At 40.2% G+C, this 22,329-nt stretch overlaps 2 protein-coding genes across 4 annotated transcripts in view; one reads left to right on the top strand and one right to left on the bottom strand.

Annotated features, from left to right (window-relative positions):
* Positions 1-1,314: 1,314 nt before the first annotated feature.
* PSMD10 (proteasome 26S subunit, non-ATPase 10) lies at positions 1,315-9,735 on the bottom strand. Of its 2 annotated transcripts, none has more exons than XM_008272861.4 (5): positions 9,454-9,735; positions 7,169-7,267; positions 5,365-5,511; positions 5,103-5,269; positions 1,315-2,229 (listed from the first exon to the last, which is right to left on the bottom strand). In XM_008272861.4, the coding sequence occupies exons 1-5, from the start codon at positions 9,733-9,735 to the stop codon at positions 2,076-2,078; spliced, it is 849 nt and encodes a 282-aa protein (XP_008271083.3). In that variant the 3' UTR covers positions 1,315-2,075. The 2 variants fall into 2 exon arrangements, with proteins under 2 accessions (XP_008271083.3, XP_008271084.3); XM_008272862.4 differs by having other exon boundaries at positions 5,182-5,269.
* Positions 7,132-22,329, top strand: part of ATG4A (autophagy related 4A cysteine peptidase) — a 67,433-nt gene continuing 52,235 nt past the window's right edge. Inside the window, exon 1 of one of the 2 annotated variants that reach the window (XM_008272859.4) lies at positions 7,132-7,392. In XM_008272859.4, the coding sequence (XP_008271081.1) occupies positions 7,371-7,392 (22 nt within the window). In that variant the 5' untranslated portion in view covers positions 7,132-7,370. Of the gene's footprint in view, positions 7,393-9,730; positions 9,871-22,329 lie in introns of those variants that run through there. The other variant, XM_008272860.4, reaches the window with a different exon arrangement.

Raw genomic sequence — 22,329 nt, 5'->3', positions numbered from 1 at the left:
TAGGTAAAGCCGCTGCCTGCAGTGCCGCTTCCCATGTGGGCGCTGGTTCTCCCGGCTGCTCCACTTCCAATCCAGCTCTCTGCCATGGCCTGGGAAGGCAGTAGAAGATGGCCCAAGTCCTTTGTCTCCTGCATTCGCATGGGAGACCCAGAGGAAGCTCCTGGCTCCTAGCTTCAGATCGGTGCAGCTCTGGCCATTGTGGCCAATTGGGGAGTGAACCATCAAATGGAAGACCTCTCTCGCTGCCTTTCCTTCTCTGTGTAACTCTGACTTTCAAATAAATAAATAAATAAATAACTCTTTTTTAAAAGGATGCATTCCTGATCAGTGTGCATATTTATATAAAGATTAGCACTCAAAAATATTGATGTAGGGGCCAGCGTTTGGCCTCCAGTTTAAGACACTGGTTAGGATATCCATGTCCCACACTGCAGTACCTGATTTTGACACCTGGCTCTGCTCCTGATTGCAGCTTCCTGCTAGTGCGAACCCTGGGAGACAGCTGAGATAGCTCAAGTAATTTGGCTTCTATCACCCACATAGGAGAACTAGATTGAGGTCCTTGCTTCCTGCCTCAGCCTAGCCCACTCCAAGGCTTTGTGGGTATTTGCGGAGTCAAGAAGGGGGTGGACACTCTTCCTCTCTCTGTCACAGGAAGACAAATTTAAGAAACAGATATAGGGCTATATTAGCCTGTGATGCTGGCATCCCATATGGGTGCCAGTTCATACCCTGGTTACTCCACTTCGATCCTGCTCTCTGCTAATGGCCTGGGAAAAAGCAGCCCGTGTCACCCATGTGAGAGACTTGGATGAAGCTCCTGGTTTCGTCTGGTCCAGCCCTTGCCACTGCAGCGATCTGGGGAGTTTCCAAATACACAAATAAATGCATCTTTTTAAACATGAAATAGACATGGATGTAAAGAGTTGTGTATCAATAACATGATTCCTGCTTACGCATCTCATTTTAGCTACTAGGCATTAAGTCTTTGACCCAAAATTAACACAAATTTGTACTCACCTGGATGAATTTATTTTAAGCAATACTGACAGTGTAAAATTGAAATTAAAAAATAATTGAAGACTTACTCGAAGTTCATTAGATTTTATGAGTAATAATCATTTAAGATGCTTCCTTAAATTGAACAAGTTTACACTTAATTTCATTTTGTTGTATATTTAATTAGCAACTCAGAAGACTACTATGTTTAAAGATTTTAGTTGCAGTTCAAGACTTTAGAATCTCAAAAACTGTCTTTACCAAGGATTTTAAGGTTTGAGTGTCTGACTGATTTCAAAGAAAACTGGGAGATTCTTTCAACGTTTTTTTAGTTTCTTTAATACAAATCAAAATACATTTTTGTTACATATCATTTTAGCAAGCTTAACATTCTTTTCAATACAGGATGACTGAATATAGGTAACTTCAATGCTTCCTTTTCAAAAACAATGTTTTGTTTTAGAGAGGAAGCAAGTCATCAGTAAGATACATGGTCCACAGGCTATTACTTTCCATTACTTTAGAGCATGTCCTCCAGCTTAAAATTTGGTCCACTCATATATATATTCCTCCTATAACAAAAATAAATTAAACCTTATAATTGAAAGAAAAATCCAGCAATCAGAAATATTTGGCATAGGCCTCTGAGTGAACTTGAGAAACAAGTTAGGATGTGTTTCAAGTGTATGGAGGAACATAGAGAATCTACCTAGAACCATATGGCAGGACGATGGGCCTGCTGCTACTGGGATTCTTCTGCTTCCCAGGGGGATGGAAAGTGCATGGGAGAGTGCTGAAGACTCGCAACAGACACAGAATCACATATTCCAAATAAACCAATATTCAATACAGACTAATATACAACAACAGTAGAACAATCTTGACAGCTATGCCTAGAAAGCCAAGTTGTAAATTTAGAACAGGTACCTCAGCAGGAATATTAGGCAACATGTTTGTAAGACTTTGAAGGTGAAAAAAGTCACGATTCATAGAGGGTACCTGGTGCACAAGTATATCAGCTTCCAGGACATTGGGGACAACAGAGAAAACATAAAGTAAGGATAAACTCAAGCTGTTTAATCTTCCACCATTCTCTTGAGGATTAAACCCAGGCCACCCTTGGCCACTTGCAGGGGTGTCTTTTCTTCTTTATTTTCTATGTAAATACTTGCTCCTTGGGACACCAGCAGTTTTGCCTCTTCCACTCTCTCCTCATCACAGGCTAAGTGTCTGAAATCAGGGACCACAAAGACCAATTAGTCCTACCAATTCTAGGTAATGGTTAGGATCTCCTGCTCAGTGGTCTAAACTGCATATTAGACAGTGATTATACTGGAAAGTTGTTTAATCAGGAAAGGAAAATCAATTTACATGGGAAACATTGTTAAAGTTACGACTCAGTGGAACAGCCTTATCACATCATAAATCATAACTGTGATTCTACTACAAATAGATGAAGGGATCTAAACACCAGATTAAGGAACAATTTCTTCATTTTAAAGAGATCAGTAGCGGTTCACCTCAAACATTATACAGAATGAGTCAAAGTTAGAATTTAGAAAAGCTTCAATTTATAATCTGGTGCTAGCAACCTGTATGACTTAAATTTTAGAAAAATAGTTTGTAAGATTTTTATCTCATCTGATTCACATATCTTTTAAGTTCGCAAGGTGTCACTAACTGTGTTGTATCAGAGGTTAAAATTCTTCCTTGTGATGACCTGGCTGAGCAGTATACATTGAGTGTGGAAGGAAACTAACCTTTGTCAGGCCCTTAAGAATTTGCCAGGCAGGGTAGCAGGCACTTTACATATTATTGTACTTGAGGAAGGAATTATTATCCTTATATTTCAGATGAGGAAATTAAGACTCAAGAAGGCTAAGTAACTGCTTTAAACTGCATAATATAAATATTTAATACAGCTGGTCAATGGCAATTAGGTATTCCTAAATCTTATGCTGATCCCATGACATTGTACTGTCTTGATTCCTATGTTTCCTCTAGGCCATCCTGCTTTTCTAGAAAAGTTGTTGAGCAAAGTGTTAGAATACATGGGCATCATTCAGAATGACAGGAAAACAAATTCTAAAGTAAGATCTTAAAAAATGACACTTTTTAAAATCAAATGGCAAATCGTTGAACTTCATTTTAGACTAAAAAGAAGACTAGAGGATCTCTTGTTTAAAAAAGGCCACCATTTGGGGCCGGCACTGTGGTGTAGCGGGTTAAGTCTCTGCCTATGGGCTGGAGTCCCATATGGGCACCTGTTTGTGTCCCATCTGCCCCACTTCCAATCCAGCTCCCTGCTAATGCACCTGGGAAAGCAGTGGAAGATGGGCCAAGTCCTTGGGACCCTGCACCCACGTCAGAGATCTGGAAGAAGCTCCTGGCTCTGGATTGGCCCAGCACCAGCCATTGTGGCCATCTGGGTGGTGAACCAATGGATGGAAGACCTCTCTCTCTGACTCTCCCTCTCTCTCTGTAACTCTGCCTCTCAAATCAATAAATAAATATTTTTTTTCCTAAAAAAAGGTCAACATCCAACACAAGAGAAAAGTAGCTCAGTACTATGGAAAAAAATATCAAGGTAGATTAGGCTTCCTTCAGACATTCACATAAATCAATTCTAAATGGAGTTAAGAGTTAACTGCAAAACAATAATAATAACCCTCAATCAAAACCAATGAGACACTGAACAAAACCTGCAATTAAATGTGGGTGCATTTCTAACTAATTTCAGGGTGAAAAAGAGCTTTCTAGTCATGAGGGAAGATTAACAAGTTTGACCACACGGTAATTAAAACTTTTGTTATTAAAAAAAAATCATGAACAAGACAAACCGTGAAAAATATTTTCAACAAATATGGCAGACAGTTAATATTCTTAGCATGTCAAATCTAAAGCACTCAAAACCGAATAAAAGCAAATTAATTCCCAAAAGGAAACAAAGAAATGGATGCAAAAAGTTATAATTTAATGAGAAATGTAATTAGCCATAGGTAATAAAAATGTTCAAATTCACTGATGACAAAAATGTAATTTACAACTATTAAATACCATTTCTCATATAGCAAAAGGGTAATTTAAGTGTTGGTGAGAAGGTAAGAGGTACTCTTTAAATGGCTGTTGGGAGGGGAGGGTACAAAGCTACAACTCCTCTGGAAGCAATCCGACAATATACAGCAACAGTCTTAAAACATGTTTTTGTTAACTCAGCAATGCAACTTCTAGGAGCCTATATTAAGGAAATATTCAGCGATATGTACAAAGGATTTTGTACAAAGTTGGTCAATGCAGCATTACTTACTCTGGTGGAAAACTCAAACTTGTTTAAATACACAGTGGTAGTGAAAAGACTAAATTATGGCATATCCATGCAAAGGAACTGCAGATAGTCATTACAAATGTGTTAAACATTTAATGACCTTGGAACGTACTCACAGTACACTATGAGGTGAAAAGAGCAAGATATAAAACTATATACACAGTATGACCCCAATTTTGCTCAACTATATGTGCATTTATATGTAAGATATACATACTTGCATATAAAAGACTGGGAGGAAATACTTGAAAATGTTATTGGTGGCTATCTATCTCTGGGTGGCAAGCTGATACACAAATTTTATTTTTATCAGGGTTGGTGCAGTGGTGTAGCAGGTAAAGTGCCACCTGTAGTACTGGTATTCCATATGAGCACCGGTTTGAGTCCTGGCTGCTCCACTTCCGATCCAGCTCTCTGCTATGGCCTGGGAAAGCAGTAGAAGATGGCCCAAGTCCTTTGACCCATGCACCCATGTGGGAGACCCGGAGGAAGCTCCTGGCTCCTGGCTTCAGATTGGCCCAGCTGTGGCAGTTGCGGCCACTTGAGGAGTGAACCAGCGGATGGAAGACACCTCTCTCCCTCTCTCGCTTTGTAATGCCTTTCAAGTAAATAAATCTTTAAAAAATTATTTTTATCTGTTTTTGTGTGCTTTAAAATGATTTTGCCAGTACTAAGTATTGCATTTATAAGCAGAATATAAAAAAGAAATGACATGTAAGAGCTAGCGCAAGAGGGCAAATGCCAGAAAGAACGCAAATGATTGCTGCTTGTCACTTACAGAGGAGTGTTACCCTCAGTGTCTTGGATGTTTGTGGATGCTTTGTAGTACAGAAGGATATGAATCATCTTCAAGTTACCCTTGGCTGCTGCTCGGTGCATTGATGTAGCCTCGTAATGGTCCTTAGCGTCTGGGTTAGCACCGCCTTCCAGTAGCATGACAGCAATCTGCAAAGAGAGAAGAAAATAACGCACAGATCTACTCATGCTTTGGGGACATGTTTAGAACTCCACAAAAGTAGCCCCGAGGGGTGGAACCATACCTCGTGCCTATTTTTGGAAGCTGCGTAATGTAGGGGAGTGCAGCCATTTTGATTGACAGCGTTCACTTGAGCACCCTTCCCCAGAAGCGCTTTTACAATCTCATCCCGGCCGGCAGAAGCAGCGATGTGAAGAGGAGACCAACCTGCCTGTAAAAGAGATGAGCAGGACAAAAACCAGCCAGATAGCCATGCTAACACTTAGGCAGGGGTAACTAAGAGCTGGGTGCGAGTAGTTTTAAAACATGAAATTGTTTTTTTTTTCTTCCTTCTTAAGTCCTGTGGAAAACTAGGAAACCAGAATGTGTAAAAAAAGAAAAAACCTTCACATCCCATAACTCAGACCATACCGACATGTAAATCTAATTCTGATGTGTTTTCTACCATATTATATTTTTAACATGAAACTGATATATTTTTAAGACATGGCACCCTATAAATATGCACATTTTTTAAATCAGCTAAAAATAAAGATTAAGGGGTTGGTATCATGGCATAGCAGGTTAAGCTGTGGCACTGGCATCCCATATCAGAGGGCTGGTTCGAGTCCCGGCTGTTCCATTTCTGATCCAGCTTCCTGCTAATGTACCTGGGAAGATGGCCCAAGTACTTGGGCCCCTGCCACCCTATGTGGGAGACCCAGATGGAGTTCCACGTTCCTGACTTCAGCCTGGCCCAGCCCCAGACTGGTCATCTGGGGAGTGAACCAGTGGATGGAAGACTTCTTTGTCTCTCTATCTCTCCCTCTCTCTTAGTCACACTGACTTTCAAAAAAATAAAGCTTTAAGAATAAAATTAAAGAAAGCAAGCAAGATTGAGATCAGAGGATATAAAGTTCTGTAAGCTGAGTTTTCTACGATTTCCACTTACCGTTATGTTGTATTTGTATGCGTCATTCTCAAGAAGTATAACTTTATTGGTTGTATATTGTTTTTTAAAATATTTATTTGGAAGGCAGAGAAATAAGACACACACACAATGTGTGAGAGAGAGAGAGGGAGGGAGGGAGGGAATGAGTCTTCTATCTACTGGTTCATTCCCCAAAAGCCCACAGCAGCCAGGGCTGGATCTGACAGTAGCCAGGAGTCCAGAACTCAATCTGGGTGTCAAATGTGAGTAACAGAGACCCAAATACTTAATCTATCACCTCCTGCTTTCCAGGGTACACATCAGCAGGAATCTGGGATTGAAGTGGAGCCAGGACACAAATCCAGGAACTCTGATATGGGATGTAGGTGTTCTAAGTGGCATCTTAACTGCTGTGCCAAATGCCCATCCTTGGTTGCATATTATTTTATTGTATGGATCTACCTTACTCTACTCAGGCATTTTTCCAGTTTTTCTTTCTTTCTTTGCTATTGTTATTACTACTGCAGTAAGCATCCTTGAAAAGCAATCTTTGCCTACCAAAAAGTTCCATTCTTATACTTCACAAATGTAAGCCTAAAAAAACTAACACCATTACAACAAGTCTCTCTATATAACGAAAAACACATTTAGGCCCTCATTATTCATACAATATTGATAAAAAAAATTCTCACATATTAAAAAGAGTTTGTAGTCTTTGAAGTTAACCACAATAAACCATAACCTATATGTTCACCTTAAATCACAGAGTGTGAGTGGCAAAATTAACATTCTAGAATAATGCGATCACCAGACTCATGCTTGATCACCTGGGCCACACTGGAACTTCCTAGTCATAAAGGTTGCAAGTTTGCTTATGAGCTTAATACTCAGGCTTCTATAAACACCAGTCTGGAGTCTAGAGATAAGTGGGAATTTATTAACTCTGCCTAGTACTCACATCGTCTTTATCATTCACTGGCACTCCAAGTTGCAGCAAGAATTCAACAATTTCTGTATGTCCAGCTGAGCATGCCCAATGCAATGCGGTTCTGCTGTCCTATATGGGAAACCGAGAAACAATAAATCAACATTCTTGAGGACAAATAGAAGCAGAAAAACAGAATATTGGCGCTGGCAAATCTACAGTTTGAAAATAAGGAATGGAGAGCACTGGATCCGCAGGTAAGTAATCTGTAACCGTATTTCTTACTAGTGTAGAGAGATCAAGGTTTTGGTAACATGGGGTGAACAGTATTGATGAACCTAAGTAATTCCGAGCAGAAGAAGCTGATGAAACTGACTTCCAAGATTTGGCAGGAACAGTTTTGGCTCTTTATGTTATTTATGTACTTTTATGTCAGGCACTGTGTTACGATTTTTACATTCATTATCTCATTTAATCCTCACCTTCCTATACACTGGCTATTATCCCCATTTCACAGATAAGGAAACTGAGACTGCTTGGGGTCAAGGCTACTTGGACAATCAACCATGAAGTAAGGACACAAATTCCTGTCTGACTCTTAAGTCTTGACTACCACACTGACCTCAAGTTATACTCTAGAAAGAATACACGAATCTTATGGGGAAGGAAACATTCATAATCCTAGTTGATGCTATCTATATAAGCATTTCTAACACACCACATACAGAATTAGAAGGCAATGAAATTCCTTTTTTAAAAAAAAATACACTAGGAGTGAAGTCATGTTTCTCAAAGGCAGTGACTGGTCTATCTTAATCAGTCCTACATAATAAAGTCGTATTTTTGCATTTTATTGTAAAAAGTTTCTAACATACATATAAACAGAGGGAATCTAGTTGAAACCTGCACGCCTACTACTAGATTTAATAGTAAATACTTTGTCACATTTGTTTCACCTGGTTTACTTTTTCTTGCTGAGTTTTTAAAAACCCGATCCTACATATCATGACTTTTCACCCTCAAATATTTCAGTATCTAAAAAATAAGGATAATTTCTTATGAGAGTACTATCACACCTATGAAAATTAACACACCTTCATAGCATCTAATACCCAGTCTGTATTCATGTTTTCCCAATTATCCAGTAAATGTCCTTGAGCAACTGGTCTGTTTAAATCAGGATCCAAACAAGGTCCATAGAGTTCATTTGGTTATGATCCTTAAGTCTCTTGATCCTGAAGAACTCCCTCACCCCACTTTTTTATGCCCTTGCCTTGACTGAATAATGGTTATCTTTTCACGGAGTGTTATTAAATCTTCATGTGAATTATTACATTAACTTTAAATTATTAAATATGGCTAGACCGGAAGGAAGGTAAACTAGAAAAATACAAGGCTATTTTCAGGTTGAGTAATGATGGAAAATTCCAGAGAAGAGAAAGCATTCTCCAGATTCAAATTTGATTCCAAAAGACACAAAATGAAGATACGTAAGTACAGGACACTGTCTTGCCAGGGCTTGCAATGGTGCCTATCAAACAGAAGGCAATCTATAAGCATCTGTAGGCTTCCTGAGGGCACTGCGAATCTTTCCAGAAACTCATGGTGAAAGCCAGAGAGTCCTTTCAGCAGGAGGGCAGAAAGAAACACTTCCCAAGGTCCATTCACTTTCCTTCGGGTCTGCTTATAGAAAACCTTATTCATTTCCCATGGAAATCCCCAATCATCCTCCAGGGTCTAATTCACCTCTCCTTTGCAAAGTCTTTCCCATTACAAGTTCTGAAAGTCCCATTAAAGTTCTGAAAGTCCCACGTATAAACTTCTCTCCTGAGTGGTTACCTCAACCTGTAATCGGACATATGTTTTTGCGACTTTTATTAGTATCTGTATTTCCCACTCGACAATATTCCCAGCTCTTAGCAAACAGCCTGGCACAGAAGAGGCATTCGGTTACACGCATTTCGTTGAAAGCAGTTGTTAGTGAAGGTAAAGACACTACTCCATCTTATTAAAAAAAAAAAAAAAACTTTCCTCGTGGATATCTCAAAGCCTCGGCATTTCTGAGAAATGTGGTAGACATCCTAGAATTATCCAAAATTCAGCAAGTTAAGCTCCGAGCCAAAAAAAATATTTGAGGTCTGCGGCACTAGCTTCTGCAGCCCGATTACAAGTCCCGAGATGACCCTGGGGTACGGATGGGGCGGCGGGGGCGGGGATGCGCCTCTCAGAGAATCGGCCTCCGCGTGGGCCGGGCCCTCAAAGCCACGTACGGCTTCGGCGACGCTGCAGGCTGTGGACAGGCCCTAGAGCTACTTTACCTGGTCAGTTCTGGTAGCCAGGGATTTATCGGCCAGGATGCTCTCCCTCAGTTCCTCCAGCTTCCCGCTGTAGGCCAGGTTGCAGACCATTAGGTTAGACACACACCCCTCCATTTCGCTTTCCCAGGATCTCCGCGAAGCGCCAGGAACGCCCGCCTCACGTCGCTGGCGCCGCTTGCCAGTCAAAGGAACCAGTAGAATCCCACCAATCACAGACCTTCCTCGTCCCCTTGTTTCTTTTCCCATCGCGCGGCGCCTCTGGGAGTTGCAGTTTAAGGGCATTTCCGGGGAGAGAGGCGCCTTTGCCGCCCTCCGTGACTAGCCGTGCGGAACTACAAGTCCCAGGGTCCCTTGCGATCGCCGTAGTCAAGTTGCCGGTGGAATTGGCCCAGGATGACAGCTGAAGAATGGAGTCAGGTACGGGGAGCGGCTTCGTGTGAAACCGTGTAGAAGAGTCGGGGTGGGTGGTCGCTGCTGGGCCCTTGAGTTGGCTACATGAAACGGGTGCGGGGGCAGGGCAGGAGAGTTACGGGAGTCTAAAGGTCCTATCCCCGGGGGCCCTGACCTGCTGTAGCAGGCGGAAGGGACAACAGTTGGAGCTGAGTACTGCCTGCTGAGCTCGAACCAGCGACTGTGGCTACCCTCCCCCTCCCTGCCACCGCCCAGGGAGTGGAAAGAAGCGGGGGGTAGTTACTCTGACATCTCGGCGCCGTGGCATCAGGGCACAGTTCTGCCACAGCAGTGATAGCATATGACACCATACTAAGGTGATGTGCCAGGGTGATGCCAAAGGCAGGGTGTGATGCCGCGGGAGCTACTTGATATCTAAGAGACTTCAGTGAGTCCCCAGCCTGGTGACATCACAACTTGATGAGGGTCATCTTAGGGATACTGTGCTGCTTCTTTGGTGTTGGCACTTTAAGGTCACAATAATAACGATGACATCGAGGCTTTGCTAAGACTATTAAGCTATTAAGTTAATATCGCTTCTTTTTATGGAAATCGCAAATAGTACTACGGCAGAAGCGATGCAAGGCTTAATCTTTATAGGGCATATACAGAAGGGCATTATACCAAAAGCTAGATAATGATAAGAATACATTCAAGAAAGAAACTGTTTATGTTTATGATATAGAACAGAACTTGGCAAGCTTCCTGTAAAGAGTCAGGTAGTGAATATTTTAGGTTTTGCAGGCCAAAAGGCAAAATTGAGAGTATTTTGTAGGTACTGATATGAGAAGAGATAAAACAAATTTCAACAAATATTTATTGATGAAGTTAAAAATATAATGAGTGCTTTTTTGTAATACAGGACTACTAATAAGAATGTCTTCTTTTGGGGTGATAGCGTTTTGCTCGGTTGGGGCTCAAAGTTAGTGTTCTGTGGTCAAACTTGATTCCAATTATTCATCTGTTAAGGCTGATGTGTAATGGGATTTTGCCTATTTTGTGTTTGAAAATGTCTTTTCACACAGAGAAGTACTGCAGAAATATTGATATCATCCTTTGAACAAATACTTTTAAAATTTTAGCTAAATACATTTGTAAGATTTTCAGACTAGTTTTAGCTTTATAGAGAAATTACAAAGATAGCACAGAATTCCTGTATATCTGTTACCCAGTTTCCCCTACTGCTTTTCTCTATGTTAATAGCTTTATTGAGATAAAGTTTACATATCAGAAAATTCCCCTATTTCAAGTGAGTAATTAAATGACTTTCAGCAAATTTACAGAGTGGTGCCATTTTCATCCTCCCAGTAAGATCCCTTACATCCATTGACAGTTATTCCCTGTTCCTGCTGCAAGGCCCAGGCGACCATCTACTGTTTTGGCTCTATAAGTTTGCCTGCTCTGGGCCTTTGATATAAATGAAATCATATGACATGTGGTCTTTGGTGCCTGACGTCTTTCAGTTTCCTTAGTAGTGTAGCATGTGAGTATTTCCTAATTTTTATTGCCAAACAGTATTCCATTTTGTGGATGTAATGCATTTTTGTCTGTCTACTCACCAGGTAGCAAACATTATGTTTCCAGTTTTTTAGTTGTCATGAATAATGCTGCTAAAAACATTGATGTGCAAGTCTTTGTGTGGACATGTTTTTCATTTCTCTTTGGTAGATTCCTAAGGGTTGAATTACTAGGTCATAGGGGAACTTTAAGCATAACGTTTTAAGAAATTGCAAAACTGTTTTCCAAAGTGGCAATACCATTTTGTATTTTCACTAGCAATATATGAGAGTTTCTGTTTCTGCATACCCTTGCCAACACTTTTTATTGGGTGTTTTTTGTTGTAGCGATCCTAAGTGGATGAGAAATTATATCCCATTAGAGAGAGAGACATAATGATTGATTTCCTATCCACTGGTTCTCTCCCCAAATGCCTGCATCAGCCTCGGTTGGGTCAGGATGAAGCTGGGAGACAGGAACTCAATCCAGGTCTCCCACATAAGTGACAAGGACCCAGTCATCATCTGCTGCCTCTCCGGGTGTGCAGTAGCAGGAAGATGGACTATAAAGTGGACTTGGGACTCAAGCCCAAGCATTCCAATATGTGATGTGGGCATCCTAAGTGGCGTCTTAACCACTGTGCCAAATGCCCACACCCTCACTGCAGTTTTGTTTTATATTTCCTTAGTGACTAATGATGGTGAGCATCTTTTCATGTGTTTGTCTTTTTTTTTTTTTTTTTGACGACAAAACGGCCTTTAATCATTCCAGAATCGGATTTACTGGGCGATGGTCAGTTCCAGGGTCAGGCTCAGGGCCCCGAACGTGCCGTCCCCGAGCCCACGCGGCAGCAGCCTCGGCTGCGGTGAGCAGAGGTAGCGAGCCCGAAGTCGTGAAACCCAAGGGGGACGGATCGAACCATGTCAGTGTCAGTTCCTATCTTTCCCCATTTTTAAATTGGGCCGTTCATCTTTTTAGTGTTGAAATTATAAGAATTCTTTATATATTCTAGGTACAAGTCCTTGAAAGTTGAATGCTCTGGAAATATTTTCTCTCAGTTGTATGATTGTCTTTTCCTTTCTTTAAAAGTTGTTTTTCAAAAATTATTTGAGGGGCAGAGAAAGACAGAGGGAGAGCTGCCATCTACCGGCATCACGTGATGCCTGCAATGGCTGGGGCTGAGCCTGGACTGACCTGAGAGCCCAGGCAATGCAATGCAAGTATCTCCACATGGGTGGCAGGAACCAATCACTTGAGGCATCACTGTTGCCTCCTGGCGTCTGAATTAGCAGGTAGCTGGAGTCAGGAGTGAGAGTTGGGTAACAAAGCCAGGCCTGTCCAGTACAGGACATGGGCATCTTAACTGGTGTCTTAACCACTAGGCTAAATGCCCAGTCCTTCCTTTTTTTTAAAAAAAAAAAAAGATTTATATATTTATTTGAAAGGCAGAGTTACAGAGAGGCAGAGGCAGAGGCAGAGAGAGAGAGAGAGAAGGTCTTCCATCCACTGGTTTACTCCCCAGATGGCTGCAACAGCTGGAGCTGCACTGATCCAAAGCCAGGAGCTAGGAGCTTCCTTTGGGTCTCTTACACAGTGTGCAGGGGCCCAAGGACTTGGGCCATCTTGGACTGCCTTCCCAGGCCATAGCAGGAGAGCTGGATCGGAAGCAGAGCAGCCAGGACTAGAGCCAGCACCCATATGGGATGCCAGCACTGCAGGCGGCGGCTTTACCCGCTATGCCACAGCACTGACCCCCCTTCCTTCTTTTACATATTGGTGTCTTTTAAAAAAAACGATTTATTTATTTACTTACTTGAGAGGCAGAGTTACAGACAGAGAGAGGGAGAGACACAGAGAGGTCTTCCATCTGTTGGTTCACTCCCCAAATGGCCGCAACTGCCAGAGCTGGTTCGATCCGAAGCCAGGAGCTTCTTCTGGGTCTCTCATGTGGGTGCAGGGGCCCAAGGACTTGGGCCATCCTCCACTGCTTTCCCAGGCCATAGCAGAGAGCTGGAACGGAACAGGAAGAGTGGACAGGAAGTGGAGCAGCCGGGTCTCGAACTGGTGCCCATATGGGATTCTGGCACTGCAGGCAAAGGCTTGGCCTACTATGCCACAGTGCTGACCTCAATATTGGTGTCTTTTGAAGTAAAAAAATGGAATTTTAATGATAACCAATTCATCATTTTTTTCTCTTTTATGGACATGCTTTTGGTGTTGTACCTAAGATGTCTTTGACTAATTCAAGGTCTCAATGTTTTCCTCTAAAAGTTTTATTGGTGAGCCAGCGCCACGGCTCACTAGGCTAATCCTCCGCCTTGTGGTGCCGGCACACCAGGTTCTAGTCCCGGTCGGGGCACTGGATTCTGTCCCGGTTGCCCCTCTTCCAGGCCAGCTCTCTGCTGTGGCCAGGGAGTGCAGTGGAGGATGGCCCAGGTGCTTGGGCCCTGCACCCCATGGGAGACCAGGAAAAGCACCTGGCTCCTGCCTTCGGATAGGCGCGGTGCGTCGGCCACAGCACGCTGGCCATTGGAGGGTGAACCAACGGTAAAGGAAGACCTTTCTCTCTGTCTCTCTCACTGTCCACTCTGCCTGTCCAAAAAAAAAAGTTTTATTGGTTTACATTTAACTCTGTGATCCATTTTGAATTACTTTTAATGTGTGATATGAGGTAAGCATATAAGTGCAACTTTTTTAGATTTTTTTATTTGAAAGTCAGAGTTACACAGAGAGAAGGAGAGGCAGAGAGAGATAGAGAGAGAGAGAGAGAGAGGTCTTCCATCCATTGGTTCACTCCCCAATTGGTCACAACAGCTGGAGCTGGGCCTATCCGAAGCCAGGAGCTTCCTCCGGGTCTCTCACACAGTGCGCAGGGGCCCAAGGACTTGGGCCTTGTTCTGCTGCTTTCCCGGGCCATAGCAGAGAGCTAGATTGGAAGTGGAGCAGCCGGGTCTCGAATCAGCACCCATATGGGATGCCGGCACTGCAGGCGGCGGCTTTACCCGCTGAGCCACAGCACCGGCCCTGAGTGTGCAACTTTTTGTGTATCCTCAAATTATTAGTAGTACTATTTGCTGAGTCTCCTATCATTTACATCTTATATTGCTATGTTGTATGTGCCACACTAATAAACCCACATTAAATATGTGACTGTGGATTATACTCCACACTTTATTCCAGTTTTACTAATGTATCCCTGGATGGTGTCAAATGCAAGGTAAAACATAATGTATGGTCACTATGCCACCATAGGCTCTTTTGATTTGTGATAGTTCCTTGGAATTTTCTTGTTTTAATGTCCTTGGTAGTTTTGAGGAGTACTGGTAAGATGTTTTGTAGAAAGCCTCTCAGTTTCGATTTGTCTGATATGTTTCTTATGATTAGACTGGGATTATATTTTTTGGGAGGAAGTCTGCAGAGGTTAAGTACCATTCTTATCATATAAGAGATCTTCAAAAAGTTCATGAAAATCATATATTATGAAAAAACTGCATGGATTTGAAAAAATGTTGCACCAGAATATCTTTTCATTCCGTTTTATAAGAACTTTTCAAGTTCCCTCATATACTGTCAAGGGTACACGAGTGTATGGTTTTGATGGAGGATATTCATTGTTTGGAATAGAATTCTATTAGACTCTTCTATTTGCCTTTTAGCGTGTCCTTACTTTACAAATAATCTCTTCCAATAGAAGGCTAGGTGAAGCCTCCTCAATTGAACAGCTGAAGGGATTTTGGAATAGTGAAATATCCTTTGCACTTTCCTCAAGATCCAAAAATTGCTGCTAGAACTGTAGTTTGGACTTGGAAATTAAAATGCTGCAGATTTGTGTGAGATGCATATCTTCTTAGTTTAACTCCTTCTTAGTTTAACTTTTTAAAGTCAACTATATTGTGGTGTAATTTGCTGATAATAAATCTTACCCTTTTTAGTTGTAAAATTCAGTGTAATTGGATAAGTATATATTATTACATAACTACCAACAATCAAGATATAGAATATTTCCATCATGTTCAAAAGTTCTTTTGTGCTCCTTTGTGTTCATTTCTCTCCCTCACCCCCAGCTCTTGACAACCACTAAACTGATTTCTAACTCTTGCTTTTCAGTGTAAGCTTTAATGACTATATTTATAGAGCTACTATTACCACAATATTATTTTAAATCATTTCCATCACCCCAGAAAAAAATTTTGTGTCTATTTTCAGTCATTCCCCATTTCTATCCCAAGGTCCAAGGAAACTAATCTATTTTCTGTCTCTCAAGTTTTATTAAAATTTATTTATTTGTATGAGAAAGAGAAAGAGGAAAAAAAAAAACACACAAAAGAGAGAGTGCTCCCATGCACTGATTCAACTTCCAAATGCCTGTAGTGGCTGGGGCTGAGCTGGGCCAAAGCCAGGAACCAGGAACTCAATCCAGGTCTTCTACGTGAGGGGCAGGAACTCAATTACCTGAGCTGCCACTGCTGCTTCCTAGGATCCACACTAGAAGGAAACAAGAGTCTGGAGCTGGAGCCAGTTATTGAACCCTGGTACTCTGATATGGGATGTGGGTATTAACTGGAATCTTTACTGGCAGGGTAAATGCCCACTCCTCTCCATTTAAAATTTTTTTTGAATTTACTATAAATAGAAGGATATAATATGTGGTCCTTTATGACTGATTTCTTTTCACTTAGCACAATGTTTTTGAAGTTTATTCAAATTGTAGCATGTATCAGTACTTCACTCCTTTTAATGGCTAAATAATATTCTATTTTATGGATGTAACATTTTATTTATCCATTCTTCAGTTTGTGGGTACTTGAGTTCTTATAACCTTTTGCTTATTATGAATAATGCTGCAATAAATATTCATGTACTGTTTTCTTGCAGGCACATGTTTTCATGTCTCCTGGGTGCTTATCTAGGAATGGAATTGCTGGGTCATATGATAACTTTATGTTGAACTTCTTAAGGAAATGTCTGACTCATTAGCAAAGTGACCATGCCATGTTGCTAGCAGAATATGAAGGTTCAAATTTCTCCACATCTTTACAAATACTTAACACATACTTATTGATGTCTGTGTTTTTTTTTTTTATGTAGCCATTTTAGGGTTTTTGTCTCATTGTGGTCTTGTTTTGAATTGTGACAGTATGGGAAGGGTATAATGCATCTTGATATTACTCATAATTCAAACAATTCTACTTGTTAAAATGATTTTACTACAGTGTAAGTCTCACATATAAGCATTGTTTTGCCTTATATTTTTATTTTGAATTAAGAAACGTTGTCAGGTCTAGAGCAAAAACAAATTTCCAGTCATTCACCATTCAATCATAGTGGTTGAAAGCTCCTGCCCTTAGTCTGTTTTCTGTTGCTGTAACAGAATACCTGAGATTGGGCAATTTATAAAGAGAAGTGATTTATTTTTGCTTATGGTTCTGGAGCCTGGGAAATCTGAGCATGTTGCCTACATCTGCTCAGCTTCTGGTGATGGCCTTGTGTCGCTTCAACTCATGGTGGAAGAGGACAGGGCAAGAGGGAACATGTGAAAAATACAAATATAAAAGGTGAACTTGCTACCAATCCACTGTCATAGCTAATACAGTCCCATGAGTGCAAGAACTCACTGGAGGGAAAAAGCTCTAATTCATCCTAAACACACTAGAGCATCTCAATAGTGTTGTGCTCAGAGTTAAGGTTTGAACACATGAACTTTTTCGGGGGCGGGGATGCATTCAAACGATAGCATTTCACTTAAAAATGTAAAAGTCATTCTTATCTTTCTTGTCACACAAAACACGAGACAGACTGAATTTGGCCTACCAGCCATAGTTCACTGATGACTGGGGTAGGACAAAAATACTCTGTGGTAGTGTTTGCTAAATACTCATCTCAGTTTAGTATGGAGATATCAAAGGCCTGTTGTGTGGTATTTGCAAAAGATTGCAGATAGTGACATTTCATTATAATAATACACCAAGAAATCACATCTGATTGTCAGAAACAACTGGAAAAGGAACTCCAAGTGCCTCTCCTAGTGACTGGTTTGAGCATTCTTCTTTTATAGACAATATATGTATTTTTATTTTATATGACATAATAGTTAATTCAGAGTCCTTTAAGGCCAAGGGTAATGTGCCTTTTGAGTTTTTGATGGCTTCAAGAGAAATAGATATCAGAGGAGAAGATCTATTGTTGTTGGCCTCAAGTTATGGAGGAATTATGTGGTGGATCTTCATATCTGTCAAGAGTCAAAGAGAGGGGCCCTGTTAGGGTATGAGTCCCTTATGGTTCATGTGGGTGAATGCTTTCTACTGCCTTTTAAAAAATATTAATTTTAACATTTACTGCCAGACACTATGTATGTTTTACCCATATTATTATATTTATTTCTAACAACTGTTAGCATCTCTGGGTTTCAGATAAGGAACTGAGAGAGACATTAAGGTGAAATAAGTAAAGGTATAGTATAATGGAGATGATATTCAAACCCAGTTCAGAATTTACACTTTTATCCATCATACTCTATTTTCTTCTTTTAATTTTCCATTTTTATATTCCATAAGTGTTTTATGCATTTTTATTCACATATAATAATTGTACATATTTATGGGATACAGTGTGATGTTTCAAGGCATTTATATGGTACAGATGGATCCAATCATGATAATAAACATTTCTATCTCTTATCATTTTTATGTTTGGAACCTTTAAGCTCTTCTCTGTAGCTCTTCATAAAATATATAATAGTTTATTGTAAACTGTAGTCACCCCACTGTGCTGTGGAACACTAGAACATATCCCTTCTCTTTGTGTTTTAATACTTGTTTAATCTCCCTTTATCCTTTCTCTCTCCCGACCACCCCAACTTCTAGTAATCACTTTTCTACAGTCACATCAACTCGTTTTTTAGCTTCCATGTGTGAGAGAGAACATGCAGCATTCATCTTTCTGTGCCTGGCTAATTTCACTTAACATAATGTCTTCCAGTTCCATGCATTTTGCTGCAAATGACAGGATTTCATTCTTCTTTATGGTTGAATAATATTCCATTGTATATATACACCACACTTTATGAACGTATTCATCCATCAGTGGGAACCTAGGTTTATTCAATATCTTGGTTACTGTGAATAATGCTACATTAAACATAGGTGTGGAGGTATCTCCTTGATATGATGATTTCAATTCATTTGGATACATTACCAGAATTTCACCACTAGATATCTAGATTCTGGATATTAGAGCAAGTCAAGTTATTCTTTAGAATAATGCTAATAATAACTAACATTCATGGATCACATGTGTCAGATACTGAGTTAATCTATTACAATGCTCACAACAACTGTATGAGATAGATACTGCCATCCCCAGCCCTTACCATTTTTCAAGTGAGAAAACTGACACAGAGAAGTGAAGTACAGTGTAGGATCACACAATTTACTAAAAGAGCTAAAATTGAAATCTAGGCCTGTTTTATCCCAAATCCTTAGCACTTAACTACTGCAGCATACTGTTAAATATTGCTGAAGGTAGAATTATGTGTAATGCAATCCCTAGATAGTGCAATACCAATTCCTGTCAGAATTCTTTGGGGGTATAATTCTACCTATGATTGGGGAAAATAGTTGTCATGCTCTAAAACAATGCTCTCCAATACAACTTCTTGTGATGATGGTAAAGTTGTCATATGCTAGCCACTAGCCATGTGTGGCCATGGAGCACTTGAAATGTGTCTAGGAAATGAAATTCTTGATTTTATTTCATTTTGATTATTTTAAATTTAAAAAGCTTCATGTGACTAGTGGTGACCATTTTGAACAGTCAAGAAAGAGACAATCCGTCCACCCATTTGCTCCTTTTTACTTATCATTAAATATTTAACGCAATGCAAATATTCTTTCCATAGCCCAACTGGAAACGAGTATACTCTGTAGTGAAAACCAAGTTGAGAACACCTTACAGAGGGTGTGTGCAAGTCACTGAACTGTATGACAGACTCAGAAATGGGTTCTGGGTTATCCTGCATGACACTTCTCCATTCATACTGTTTATCAGATAAGGTTTGAACAACTGGCCCTTGAAAGCATTGCAATTGATTTTTCATTGTTTGTGAATGTAATGTCTATGGCATATTGCTAGCACTTCACAATTGTCAGCTGTTTGGATTAGGATGAGGCATTTTAATCTGTGGGTCTGATTTTTAAAAATTGTACATTTTTCATCCGACTGATAAATGTCCTTGGTATTTTGTGTCACTGACTTATACAGACTTTTCCCATTCTATCATTTCATAAAACTGGCATAGTGGCGTGGGCTGTCATAATAAACATTTATTTATTCCAATTTTTGCTTTCACAGTCTTGTTTCTGAGTTGTTTGCTTTATAAGTGGTTTCTTATTTCTTAATTTTTTTCCTTTTAATAATAAAATACATAAGAAATTGCAAAAATAGTACAGAAAGTTTCCAAATTACCTTCATCTGTTTTACCTTAACAATCACGTTTTATATAATTGTAATACCTTATCAAAAGCAGGAAATTAATACTGAAAAGGTGTATTGTAGAGTTTGTTATTTTATGACACGTGTAGATTTGTTTAACCAACACCACAATCAAGAAATATTCAGTCACTCCAAAAGTCTCTCCCATGCTATCCCTTTATAATCACACGCACCACTTACCCTCACTTTCATAACCCCTGATAAAGACTTTGTTCTCCTTCTCTGTATTTGTTTAAATGTTATACAAAGTATGTGACCTTCTCCGTTTTTTTCACTCAGCATATTACCCTTGAGACTCATCTAAGTTGATATCAATAATTTGTTCCCTTTTATTGCTGAGAAATATTCCATAATATGCATATACCACAGTTAAACCACTCACCTACTGGGGAACTTTTTGTTTCTAGGTTTTGGCTATTACAAATAAAACTGTTATTAACATTCAGGTGCAGGCTTTTGTGTAGATATCAGTTTTCACTTGCTGAGAGAAATGCCCAGGAGAGTGATTGCTAGGTGGTATGGTTAAGTATGTGTTTAATTTTAAAAGAAATTGACAGGAGCAGGTGTTTGGTACAGTGGTTAAGATGCTGCTGGGAACCCCTGCATCCTGTATCAGAGTGCATGGGTTCCTGTGCTCACTGCACTTCCATCTTCCTACTAATATGGACCTGGGAGGCAGCAGATGATAGCTCAAGTAGTTGAGTCTCTGCAACCAGTGTGGGGCACCTTAATTGAATTCTGGGCTCCTGGTTTTGGTCTGGCCCAGCCCTGGCTATTGTGGATGGAAAATCTCTCTTTGTCTCTCTATATTTCATATAAAAGTAAAAATGAATAAATTTTTTAAAAAGTCAACAAAACTAGTTTCTAAATTAGCTGGACCATTTTGCAATCTCACCAGTAATGTAAGAATTGTCTAGTTTTTCTTCATCCTTGCCAGTGTTTGGTATTGCTACTGTTATTTTTTTTAAGATTTATTTATTTATTTGAAAGGCAGAGTTATGCGGCTGGGGGGTGGAGAGATAGAGGGATTGATCTTCCATCCACTGGTTCACTCCCCAGATGGCTGCTGATTGGAGCTGAGCCAGGCCGAAGCCAGGACTTCTTCCAAATTTGCCACATGGGTTCAGTGGCCCAAGAATTTGGACCATCTTTCATTGCCTTCCCAGGCACATTAGCAGGGAGCTGGTTTGGAAGTGAAGCATCTGGGACTCAACCTGGCACCCATATGGAATGCTGACACTGCAGGCTGCGGCTTTACCCGCAACACCATAGTGTCAGCCCTGCTAACAAAGTCTGATGAAGAGAAATCATGAAGAGAGTACACTTGATAGACAAGGTCAGCATCTCAGTAAAAAGCTAAGAGACTGGGAGACTGGTATTGCTACTGTTATTTTTAATTATTATTTATTTGAAAGGCAGAGTGACAGAGAGGGAGACACACACACACACACACACACACAGAGAGAGAGAGAGAGAGAGAGAGACACCTAGCATCTGCTGGTTTACTCCCCAAATGGCTACAACAGCCAGTGCTGGGACAGGCCAAAGCCAGGAACCTGGAACTCCATCCAGATCTCCCACATGGGTGGGAGGGTCCCAAGTACTTGGTCCATCCTATGTTGCCGTCTCAGGTGCATTAGCAAGGAGCTGGATGAGAAGTGGAGCTGTGGGGACTCCAGTCAGTGCTCAGATATAGGTTGCTGGCATGGCAAGCAGTTGATTAGCGCCACAAGGCCAACATTTTTTTTTTAATTTAGGTGTATAGTGATACATTATTGTGATTTTGTTTATATTTCTCTAATGGCTAATGATGTTCAAAATCTTTTCATGTGTTTCTTTGCCACCACTATATATCTTCTTCAGTTAAATATCTTTTCATAGCCTTTGTCCATTTTCTGATTGTATTTTCTTTATTGTTGAGTTATAAGAGTTCTGTATGTATTCTAGATACCAGTTCTTTGTCAGATAAGTAGTTTATACATGGTTTATCTTTTCTTCACCTTAATAGGGTTTTCTACAGAATGAGAACTTTAACTTTTATCCCATCCAACTTACTGAGTTTTTTCTTCCTGGAATCCCATAATGTGTTGATTTGTTCACTTGATTGTTTCCCATAAGTCCCTTAGGCTTTCTTCACTCTTTCATTCGTTTTTTTCCTTTTGTTCCTTTGACTATATAATTTCTATAATTTCAAATGACCTGTCTTCAAATTCACCAACTGTTTTTTTCTGCTTGATCAGGTTGCCTATTGAACCCCTCTAGTGATTATTTTCAGTTCAGCTATTCTAGTTCCAAATTTTCTATTTGGTTCTTTTTCATATTTTCTAACTTTTCATTGATAATACTCATTTTGTTTGTTTGTGCTCATAGGGCATCTTTATGATGGTCATTTTGAATTATTTATCAGGAAATAGATATACTTTGATTTAGTTAGTATTG

The sequence above is a fragment of the Oryctolagus cuniculus genome, chromosome X (assembly GCF_964237555.1).
Source record: "Oryctolagus cuniculus chromosome X, mOryCun1.1, whole genome shotgun sequence".
Taxonomy (NCBI): domain Eukaryota; kingdom Metazoa; phylum Chordata; class Mammalia; order Lagomorpha; family Leporidae; genus Oryctolagus; species Oryctolagus cuniculus.
The sequence above is the reverse complement of the archived record's forward strand: the minus strand, read 5'-3'. Positions and strand labels throughout refer to the sequence as shown.